This window comes from Lichenostomus cassidix, chromosome 1Aa (genome assembly GCF_008360975.1).
Source record: "Lichenostomus cassidix isolate B80296 chromosome 1Aa, HeHo_3.0, whole genome shotgun sequence".
NCBI lineage: Eukaryota > Metazoa > Chordata > Aves > Passeriformes > Meliphagidae > Lichenostomus > Lichenostomus cassidix.
Genome location: NC_139480.1, coordinates 28,622,533 through 28,634,282, shown reverse-complemented (window position 1 = coordinate 28,634,282; position 11,750 = coordinate 28,622,533). Strand labels below are relative to the sequence as shown.

Below are 11,750 nucleotides of genomic sequence, written 5' to 3'. Positions count from 1 at the left end.
AATACCTTGTAGCTAGCATAAGTCTCTTGGCTTTCCCTCCCAGGGAATTTGTGAGGATATCAAGTGCTTGTCTTCACTTATAACACAAAGGAATAATATTAATCAATCACAAGCTTTTAAATTAGTAGTTATGACTGCCTGGTATATGTCTGTCTGCAAATAATACTTTTTACCAATTAGTATTTGATAGACAATACTACAAAATTATTCATATAAAAATAAGACAGAATGTCAATAAAACTAAGTGAAGCAAGTTTCAATTACATGGTAAGGTATTCAGTATCTTTCACTGTCTATGTAAACCTATATTTCACAGGATAAAACTTGGCAAACAACTTCATGTTAAATAATATAAAAGTAATGAACCTTCTGTTACTTTTGATTAAGGAAAGAATAAATGTACAGACATTAATCTTAGAGTAAGTCACCCTTGTTGAAAATCTACTATAGTATGAATGGAGTTAGTAGCAGAAATGTATACATACTGTGGAGAAAAAAATTATCTTTTTTCCCCCCTAGCAGTGTGTATCAAAATCACATGGCTGGTCATGCAGGAACAGCCCAGCTGCCAACACACAGAATACTGACTGACCCACGCAGACACCTCTCTCCAAAACCCCAGCTCCCACAGCTCACTGCAGATGGAGCTGTGCAGGAGGCATGGTGGGGCACAGATGGGAAGGGCTATGGGATAGACATCGAGCCAGGCTCACTGCAAGGCTCAGAGTCTGGACAAGGCCAGCCTGCTCCTGACAACAGTAGCCTTGAGCAACAGGAACTCAGGCCACTCTCAACCCTGTGCTGGAGGGCAGGTGGCTCCATGGTGTGTATATACATATGGTATAAATGTCAGGTTAAGGGTGAGACAAGTGGATGAATAAGAGAAGTGACTGCAAACTGGGCAGATTTGTGTAATGTGCTTGGTGTCCTGACAAGACCAGTAAATAAGAGCCAGAAGGTCTGGTTTAAGTAGTGTTTCACAAAACAGAAAAATGCCAAGATATAATAATAAAGAAGTAAAATATATATTTCATGCAGTCTCCTTTTTAAAATAAAATTTGTTCATAAGTTTTACTTTTTATAACAATTTCACTTACTTGGGCAATATTGTCTTTGTCTTTTCTGAATGACTGACTTTTATAACTCTATTTTCCACTTTGTGATTCTTAGACAAAACCACTTACAAAAGACCTCTTAAATAAAAAAACGGAGCCAAAAACAGGTGAAAGGATTTAATAGCTCATCTGTGGTCCTAAGGAAGAAATGTCTTAATTTTTCAGTATGCATTTTTACAAATCCTAGTGTTTTAGCTGGTAAGCCTTATGTCCTGTAGCATGTTAAGTGCACAATGCAAATATTTGAGTAATCATGACCTAATTGCAATTCATTTTGTTTATGAAATACTAGAGAAACCCCAAAGAAGACAAGTGATTTCACTATCCTTCTATTTCATTGACTTGCAAAGTAACTGGTTCAACATACTTCATTCCAAACATATCCACTGAAAGAGATAAGTGAAAAGAAGAAATACTGTAAATAGATGGATTTATTGCACTAATGTAGGAGGCATTTTAAAGACAAGTATTCAATAGCAAGCTTTAATGTCAATGCAGATTTAATGAAGTCAGAATACATTATATCTCTGAGGACTGCATTTACAGATGCAAACCAGCATAGTTCCACTGCCTTAGCTCAAGCTTTACCAGTCAAAAATTTCTAGCGTTGAAAAATCTTATTAAATATTCTCAGTTGTTGTCTCCATTCTTCTGTTTCTTTGCTTCTCTTTCTCCACTTCAGTCTTTTCAGCTTTCTCCAAGAACCTTTTTTTTTTTTTTTTTTTTTGCTTTATTTCATAGAATCATAGAATAATCTGGGCTGGAAGGAAGCTCTGGAGTCACCTAGGCCAACCTACTACTCAAAGCAGACTAATTACAAAGTTAATTCAGGTTGCTCAGGGCTTCCTGACCAGATGAGTTTTGAGTATCTACAGGGATGGAGACTGCAAAACCTCTTTGTGTCCTTGTTTCTGAACTTACCCCTTTTTTAAAATTTAATTTTAATATTTCATTTTGGGTTTTTTGCAGTTCTTCTCCTTTGAACAGATTCCATAATTATTCATCTTCATTTCATCCTTATGCCTGTCTCTACCCTTCTACGTCTAAAAGTTGTAGCAAACATACTATTTCCATAGTTTCTGAATTTTCTGATGTACTTATAATTCTTTGTAATAGAAATATACCTCTTCCTTTGATATACAGAGTTGTATTTGCTCCTCACAAGATTCAAACTGATGCCATATGGGTAGAGGTCAAATGACTGACTGCAGCTTATTGCCCAAAGCCATTCACGTAACATGAATACTACTAGAACTGCCTTAACCCCTCACCTTATTGCCCTTTGCTCCTGCACAGTTAACCCATCTTGAATTTGAAAATCAGACTTGTGCCTAATACCTGTAGAGCTTCAGCGGTTTTTGAAGGAATAGCGGCTGCTAAGTATAAAAAGGCGTTAAACAATCAGGCCTCACATTGCCTGAATCACCAGAGTCATGCTTGGAAATTTACTTTTTGTCTCAGTTGCAAATTTGGAAAAGAGGGAGATTAGCTGGCACTGGTTTTTGTCCATGGCACTGACAGGAGCTACTGGAACATCTGTCAATCTAAATGAAGGTTGTCAATTTTAAATTGTTTTAAACAGTCGGTCTTCAGGGAGAGGTAAACCTTCGATGTTTACCATAGAAGAGCTGGTGTTCAATTCTCATGAAAAATGCAGTGAAAGTTAAACATGCAATTTTATTAAAATATGATTTAATAAAAGTAATTTTATTGCTTTTTAAATGTTTGCATTTGAAGTAGGTGTTGTCTTTCCTAAAAAACTGAAAATACATGCATTGTTTAAAAAATTGAGTCATCTTGCTATATTTGTTTTGAAGTGGTCTACAACAAAGCTTTGTGCTTGAATTGGGAACACTGAAACTTTGACTTTCCTGATGCTTAGTGTTTCTGTTTATTTTTAGAACAAGTAATTTTGCAAGTCATAAACAAGTGAAACATCACATCTGAATCAGATATTTGCTTACATTTAATGAAGTAGTGCCCATTTGCTTCATCACTGACTACCAGTTAAGTTGACTGAGAAGAAGATAACTTGATGCACTGTGATTACTGCTTCAATGAGTAAGATCCAAGAAAAGGGAAAATTCTCATTTGCTGGAGAAATCTAAAGCCTGTGCAACAATTTTTCCTCTCATTTTAATGTCTTACTATTGCTTGTACAATTTTACACCAATATAATCAAAGCCTTTATCCTTTAACTTTGCTCTACTTTTGCTCTACTCCACTTTTCCCATGTGTTTTCTGCAACATCTAAGGGCACTGAAAGGAGTCTTGTATCTTCATACTTCTGTGGTGGGGAGAATGGACCTCTCTCCTCCCACCTCCTATTTTTTCTTGCACCCAGAACTGGAGTTTTGTTTACCTATCATGATCCGTCTTCTCTAGTGGATGCAGTTTAAAAGAAATAGTTCGGAATTCTGGCTTCTTGTTGGATTTTCTTTTGATATTCATGTTATTTGGAGACATAAACTTTCTGATTGCTTTCACTTAGCAAAACTCTTCAGATTTCAAGTATTTATTTTCATATGACTGGGCTTATCAGTGACCCCACACAGAGAAAACAGTTTTATGTGCATCTGAGCACTTCCATCTTCTGAGTATTCAAGAAGAAATTCAGTATTCCCAACAAGACTCAATATTCTCAAGATTAGGTTGAATACCAATGCACATTGGAACAACCCAGATATTCCTTCTATGATCCTGGACTCTGACAGGGAATGTATGATTTTACACTAGCACTGAGGGCTGTTCCAGTACAACACAGCTTCACTCAAAGCCCGATTAGCCCATTCCCTCATTTCAGGAGAAAAGTATCATCTCCTTAACCTGCTTTCAAGTAAAACAGATAATCCACACGCTCCACGCGAGGGATGCCGGGCTCCCTGAGTGCTGGGAGAAGCAGACAGAACAACCGAAAGAAGGGGACCCGGAGCTAGAACAAGTCCTGTCCGTCGACACCGCGGTGTCAGGCTCTGCCTGGACATCCCCTTCCTTCGAAGCTGCGTGGGGAAACGGCTTCACCCCAGAGCTGAGGTGATCGGCGGGGACTCGTGTGGGTGACACTGAACCTGTGGGACACTGACACCCGTGGATTTCACGGCGCGGCCTCTGCCGTTCCCCGTGGGAATGCCAGGCTTCTCGGCAGTCCGTATTTCTGCTGGAGCGGCACCTCTCGCATACGGTAACGCCGCCCGCACCCGGGGCGAGGGGCTGCGGGACAGGGCCGAGACCCCCGGGCCACCCCTGTGCACCCCGGGGCGGCGGGGCTGCGGGACTGCCCTCCGCCATTGGCCAAGCTGCTCGTGCCCCGGGGCGGGCCGGGCCGGGTCTGCGCCCGCTGAGAAGTGCGGGGATGGCCCCGCCTGGGGGCAGCGGGCACCTCCGCACCGCCCCGCCGGCCGCGGGGGCAGCGGCACGGGAGGCGGAGGCACGGACGGGAGGGGAAGGGCCGCCCTCGCCCACCCCGGCGGCGGAGAGCGAGCTGGGGGAGCGGAGGCGAGGGGCGGGAGGAGAGGCAGCGCGGGGCGGCTTCCCGCGGGGGCGCGGAGGCGGCGGGACGCGAGGAGCGGCGCGGGGCGCATGGAGGAGCGGCGCGGCGCGGCGCCGGCCCGGGCCGCCGGCGGGCGCTGAGGCAGCGGCGGCCCGGGGGCGCTGCGGGCACGGCCGCCGCGGAGCGAGCCATGCGGGGGGCGAGGCGGCTGGCGGATCTACTGTGCCCCCTCTCCCTGCTCGTCACCGCGTCGTGGGGAGTCCGCTTCCACCCCGGACAAGGTAAGCGAGCGGCAACAAAAGCGGCGACCGGCCCGGGGGTCCCGGCCCTGCGGCGGGCGCCGTGCCCTCCGGGGCAGCCGCCGCTTCCCGGCGGGCGGGAGAGGGGAGCGCTCCCTCCCGGGGGCAGCGGGGCGGCCCCGGGCCGGCGGGTGGCGGGGCCGGGCGGCCGCCGCGGGGTCTCGCCGGGCGTGCTGGCGGCAGCCCCCCGCCCCCGCCTGTCACCGGACCCCGGGCTGGCGCCACGAGCGCCGTGCCAGGAGCCGTGCGGATGCCAGCGACGGGTTGCTGCTGTGCTGCTGCGTCGGGCTGAGCCTCCTGCCTTCTGTTGCAGAGACCTTAGTGAAGCAGCTCTCCTCGTATGAAATCATCACACCTGTCCGAGTGAATGAGTTTGGAGAAGCTTTCCCGCACACGCATCACTTCAGAAGGAGGAAAAGGAGTTTGGAGGCACCGCTGGAGCCCGCTGCTTTCCGAACGCATTACCAACTCAGTGCATACGGGCAGGTCTTCCAGCTCAACCTGAGCGCTGATGCGGGCTTCGTAGCCGCTCAGTACACGGTGGTGCACGTCGGGGCCCCGCAGACGCAGTCCTCCGCTGACTTGCGCCACTGCTTCTACCGCGGGCATGTCAATGCCCAGGAGGCGCACATGGCTGTCTTCAGCATCTGTGGTGGCTTGGTAAGCATGTTGGTCACTGCTTCCTGTCTCCATTCATGTTCTTCTCGCTGGAAGAAATGTAGTGCGATGCCTTTGCTGGAGAGTTAAGTTGGAAATTCTTGGGCGTCACTCCAAGTAGTTGGTCATGAAATATCTTGGCATCAGCAGTGTGCAGTCATGATGATACTGTTCTGGTGGGATATACAAATGCTGCTTTCAAAGGATCTGTTGCTGGCCAGTAATACGGTTGGTTGATGTAGCTCATGACACCAAGAGCATTATAATGGAGGAAAAAGGATGCCTTAGAAATACAGTAAGCTATTGATTTGATAAAATGATGCTGTCAGTTGGCATCAGTTATGTGTTTGTAGTTTAACAGATATGTGAGTGGGGAATAACGGTAGTTGAGATGATGAGAAAGGAGCTGGTGTTGATCAATTTCTTCTTCAGCTTTCAGCAATGTTGTAGACATATGTTATATTCTAAAGAGTGTGTAGGTGTGCTCTCTAAACACATTTCTCTTGAAAGGGAATAGGAAGCTTCCTAACTTCAGTGGGACAGTGTCTGTGAAACCCTTCTTTTAAGAACTGAATTGAGCAAACAAATCAAAACTCCAATGATACGCATTCTGTTCTTATCCCTTGATAGCATTTGTTATGTCTTCCAGAGTCATAATGGAGAAATAGTATCACACAACTGTCTATGGAAACAGTTGTACTGTGTTGCTAAATTTTATAGTTTTGTGCCTAGAAGCTTGAAGACTGGTACCTCGTGCTTTATCACATTGCTGCTTAGTGAAATGCCAAGAAAAAGTTGTGTGACATGCCCACTGTAGAAATGCAGCATTGTAAATATTACTGTGAATTTAAGCTGGGGTTTTTCCCATCTTTTTTGGTAGTCACTCAGGAAAGTAAAGTGCAAGAGATTTTTGAGACCTCAGACCTCTGTTATTTTTGAGACCTCAGAAAAATCCAACTTCATATACTAGGCTCTTTCTAGTAGCCTACAGAAAATAGAATGGAATTGGCTGGATGGATTTAGGACTGTTTAGTGTGTATTAAAAGAAGGCGATAAACATGATGGAAAAGAGAACCAGAAATAACTGCTACTTGAGACAGACACTTCTTGTGCTTCTTGGATATTTAGATGTATACCATCTTGTCTTTGGGTTGATGTGTGTAGACTTCAGGTAATACTTGGAAATTGCTGGAGAAGCAAGCATTTGAAAACAGTAATTCTGTATTCATCCTAAGTTTTGTCTATGTATCTTGCTTTACGAACAACCATTTTTGGTTCTTGACTACATTATCAAAAAGCCAATTCAAAACTCTACCAAATACCTTGATCTGTTTACTGACTCACAGATGGAGTACGAAAGATGAGGGATCACAGATATGGTTGGTTTTATTTTATTTCTGCTATGTTTCAGTAGATGCTCAAATACCATGTCATTGAGAATAGTGGCATACTTTAAGCAGAATAAATACAAGAAGTTTTAAAAAATTCTGCTTTCATAACCTTTGTTGCCTGTTTAAATTCTATTCCTGTAAACCATTGCATTGCATTACTTGAAGGGACCGTGTGCATTGAAAATAACTTTTCCGCAAAACATGTACTTACTGCTGTTAAAAGTTGTTTCAACTACCTTATTTATCAGTTCTCAAATTCTTCATCACCAGACCATCTTCTTTCCTGTAACAAGCTGAATGTCTCACTTTTTGTTTCTCTCCCCCTTCCTCCTTACTGGTACATTACTGTATCATTGTGTATTTGTATGGTCAGAAATCCCTGAGTGCCTTAAAATTAGGCCTTTGCCTCTTCTGGATGAGCCTTGTGAACTTTCACTGTAGCTTCCAGCTGTACTTCATGTCCTCAGTCGTTGCATGGATGACAGAGTGCCCAGTCTAAACCACCAGCGAAGACCTTTCTGTCCTGGTGCTCTCAGGACCTTCTCTCACCCCTCATTTCACCTTGTGCCCAGGCAGACACAGCCTTGGAGGGTTTGCAGCATAGCCAGTGTTGTGTCTGCTTTCCCCTCAGTGGTGGAGGTTTTCAGAAGAGGAAGCAGAAACTCCATGGATGCTGTTGCACTTCTGTGGGATATGCTTATAGCTTGCCAGGGAGGGATTGTGTGGTGGTCATAGCCAGCTGCTTGCTTTTAACTGCACAGAGTGTCCTCCAACCTGACTCAGAACCTTCAATATGGTGTTCTTCCTCATCCTCATGGATTCAAAGAAAATGTTTTCTCCCTTGTGTGACTGCCAAAGGAGAAAACTTTTTTGGAGTTTAGAGAAGAATGGATGTGAAAATAGCGAACCACAGACCAGGTGGAATTGTCCTGTGACATCTTGTCCTCTCTGAATGCATTCTGCATTCCTAGATGGGACTACCCTCAAAAATTAGTAAAAAGATGTTTTTATTCTCAAAGTTTTTAAAATTTCATGGGTTTGTGCATTCAACAAATGTACCTGCAAAAATATATTGGTCAGTTATTATTCTTTTACTGAACAGTCCCATGCTTCATGAGCGCATCCAAACATTTAAACTCTGCTGCTGAGGTAAGATACTGTTTATTATGAGCAAGACAGTAGAAACCAAACTAGTAGCCCTGTAGCCTTGCATTATATTTATTTTAAGTAAAGTCCTTTCTCTTTGTAGGATCGTTGAACTTGAGCTTAGTGTATGGAAGTTAAAAAGATACTGCTTTGAACTATTAGAATAGTTCAGAATTTTGTCTTTCAGCTTTGCATATATAAGACAATTGCTTATATTTGACCAATGCTGTAAAAGCTAGGGAGGAAAAAAATGACTTGTACTTAGGTATAAAGGTACAGGAGGTGTAACAATGGAATTTTTAAAATTGCTCTGGATATGTGCCTGAGTCAGGTGAAGTGAAACCAGGTACTTATGTTCACTTTATCCTGTAGGCATCTATCCCCAAGATCTGACTGTATTCATTCGCAGCTTCGTTCCTCCTTCTCAAGTTTCTCCTTTTCTTTTTTTGCATTTTCAAGTGTGTTCTGCCCCTCCACTCTGCTTTGCCATTTCACCCTCAGTTAAACCTTTTCCTGTGTGTGCTAAGAGCACGTACAATGCAGAGTACCCATGGAGCATTGCTTAATGGCTCCTGACACCCTGTATGCAGTTTTGTTGTGTTACATTTCAGAGCATGCCCTGGGTTCAGGGGTGCAAATGGCCCAGGGAGGTTAGGAGGTCAGCGGGGAGTCTGTAGTAATTGCAAGGAGGGAGTGTATAATTAGGGAACTTTGGGATCCATCAAAGGCAGAAGGTCATTTGGAGTGATGGCCAGGGTGCCTAACTCAACATCTGATCACATACAGGCATATTTCTTGCATCTTTAGAGTAGTTTTTGAGATTTCATGCTTTATTTCACTTTATTTTCTTAAGTTCTATCTTGTTTACTTTTACTGCATTAGTCAATTATAGCTGTCTACAAACATGGGAAATGAGATCTGCTCAGGATGTCCCTGGATGCATGTAGTCTAAAGAGACCTTTCAAAAGTTATCCAGACATCAAAATCAAAGAGGTAAAACCCCAAACACTTAAAAGTCATTTAACTTTTGAGAACATACAGCTTACAAATTTAATGACAAATATAAGCAAATACCAGTGAATGAAGTATCTTAGAAATGATTATGGCTTCCATACTTTAACTAGAATGCACCTGCAATTCCTAGCAGGACCCCGTCTAAACAAAGGAGCTTTATTTATTTTTTTTCATCCTGAATGAATGCTGTAAAAACAGTTTGTTTAGTCTTTTGACAAGCCTGGTATTCTTTCTCAGGGGTTAGGAGGGTGTTGACTGATGATGAGAATAGTTAAAATCACTTTTTGTGAGCTAGAAGAATGCCTAAGTGCCAAAGATGTTTTATGTGACTACTGTGAGAGAGGAAAAGGTAAGAAAGAAGGAGAGAATACATTCTTTTGGGTGTATGGTCTCTGGTGTGTAGAGCAATTTCACATGGTCACTGACTAGCAGAATTTAGGAGTAGAAAAGTACATATGAATCTCTTTTTGCCTGGATTTGCCAGCTGTCAGCTGCCTGTAGTTCAGGAAGGCGGGACTGCTTTCCTCTAGTGTAGCTTTAGGAGTGTGACAAGTTTCTTCTTCAGCAGCTCAAGGAAGCCCTTTGGTAACACTCCCTTACTGCACATCAGACTTACTTTTGTCTGGAGAATGACAAGAGTATGAACCTAAGTGTGGATCTTCACAATCCTCAGTACAGGAGGTTGTGTTTATTTTTTAGTAATACGGGTCAGTGAATCACCTTTCTGAGAGGTTTTGAAAACAGCTCTCTATGCTGCTGTGGATGGGGGTAGAGTGGCACCTTTTGAAGAGAAGTAGGCAATCCTGGAATTTGTCTTTAAAAAATGTGATTTTTAATTATTTCGTTAAAAACCCAACAATCCAAGGCCCAAAAACTTGCTAGAAGCTACTGCTACTGTAGCCAGCATCTAGTCTCTTGTGGAGATCTAGTGCAGGTAACGGACTCCAGATATTTGCTCCCTGGTTTTGGGCTCCTTAGTACTAACAACTTCAATGAGTGAAACTACATTATTTTTTCCAAAAAACTTTAACACTTGTAACTGGAAAATATGCTTACCTTGATTTAATTTAATGCTTTAACTTCTAAGGTGTCACTTCAAAAAAGTTACTTTCTAAATCTGGAAAGCACAATAGTTTCAGCATTCAGGTTACATTTTTAACGCCATGAGCATTGATAAGACACACACTGGGTTTCACAGTTTATCCTAATGTACTGATTCCATCATAAGCTAGGGAAAAAATCCTATTAAAATACCAACTCAAGGCAGTTGATCCTTGTTTGAGCAAACAAAGTCTTATTGCTACTGGCTGGGTGATGTGAAGACTTGCATTTAGTAGTTCTGGTTTCTCTTGTCATATGCGTGTATAAGGTGAGACTCCAGCTCTGCAAAGCAGGAAAAATTTCAGTGCTTCCAGTATAACCCTTTGTATTTGCTCTGTCTCTGATCAGCGCAAAGTGGTTTTAAGTAAAAATACTTGCTTTGCAAGTTTAATATAAAATGTTCTCTCTTTTTCCCTTGTTATAAAATCGTAAGACAATTTAGATCCCCCCTACAGCTGTTCCAAAACCCTGAAACTTCTCCAGTATGTTTTCCTCAGGCTCTTTACATCTCTGCTTTTCCTGAAAATATTTCTGCAGGTGCTATACCTTCACATATGGGCCAGCACAGATCAGCAAACACAGGTAGTAATTGCAGTTGTAAACGGAGATAATACATGGAGTTGTGGGGTGTGCAGCTGAAGGTCTGTCACAGAACATGTTTTAGCAGTAGGGCCTGGGTATGTGTCTACCTGTTCACCATCAATTCTGCAGGACTTATCCTTTAGACAGACTGGGACATGCCTGTGTTGTGTTTTATGTCAAGGGTGCTCAGCCATTGCTGGCCTGCCTTCTGCCCATGTACTGTGTCTAGCTGCCTTCCTCCTGGTGTCTGCTTGGGCACGTTCTGTTTGCCAAATAAATTGTTTTGATGGCTGCAGCATGTTCTTAACTGCTACCTTTATTGTTTGGATCTGTGTGAGACAGTGAATTTGCTGGAATGCTGTGGGCAGCCAAAGGAGCTTTGATTTACTTTCATTTGTGTGTATGTACACACACGCACACACGCACACACGCACACACACACACACACACACACACACACACACATACATGTTCATTAAACTTCGAGGAAGTACACAGAAGTTTCTGTGCATGAGTGTGAGTGATAGAGTGTCAGGGGAGGGCAGAGTACACAACATATGGCCCTTTACTGTCACTAGGTAAGCTAAATTACTGGTGTGCAAACAGATGGCTTTTTCTGTTTGTTTGTTTTTTGTTGTTGTTGTTGATGTTTTTTGTCTGAACTTAACGTTTCCAGCCACAGATGACAGTCAACAGCTGTCATGGATCTCAGGAAACTTTGTACTTTTGGGGAATAGATAGGCGTCCCACATGAGATAGTGTATCTGCAATAGTCTCAATTCTCATTCCATTTCAGACGTACCCTCATGTAGAAAATGGCAAGATTATGGTAGCAAAGCCAGACACTGAGAACAGTTAATACCTTCTGGGAATGCACATATTGACAGAAGTACTCAAGGTAGGTTACTGTGTGGCTGACTAAGGTGAAAATCTAGCCATAGCTTGTGTGCTCTTG

General features: G+C 43.2%; 1 protein-coding gene across 2 annotated transcripts in view; it reads left to right on the top strand.

Moving 5' to 3' along the window:
• The first annotated feature begins 4,706 nt into the window (after positions 1 to 4,706).
• ADAMTS20 (ADAM metallopeptidase with thrombospondin type 1 motif 20) overlaps positions 4,707 to 11,750 on the top strand; it is an 83,127-nt gene continuing 76,083 nt past the window's right edge. For both annotated transcript variants that reach the window (XM_085043561.1, XM_085043553.1), the window contains exons 1-2: positions 4,707 to 4,886; positions 5,218 to 5,564. In XM_085043561.1, coding sequence (XP_084899687.1) covers positions 4,796 to 4,886; positions 5,218 to 5,564 — 438 coding nt within the window. In that variant the 5' untranslated portion in view covers positions 4,707 to 4,795. The remainder of the gene's footprint in view (positions 4,887 to 5,217; positions 5,565 to 11,750) is intronic.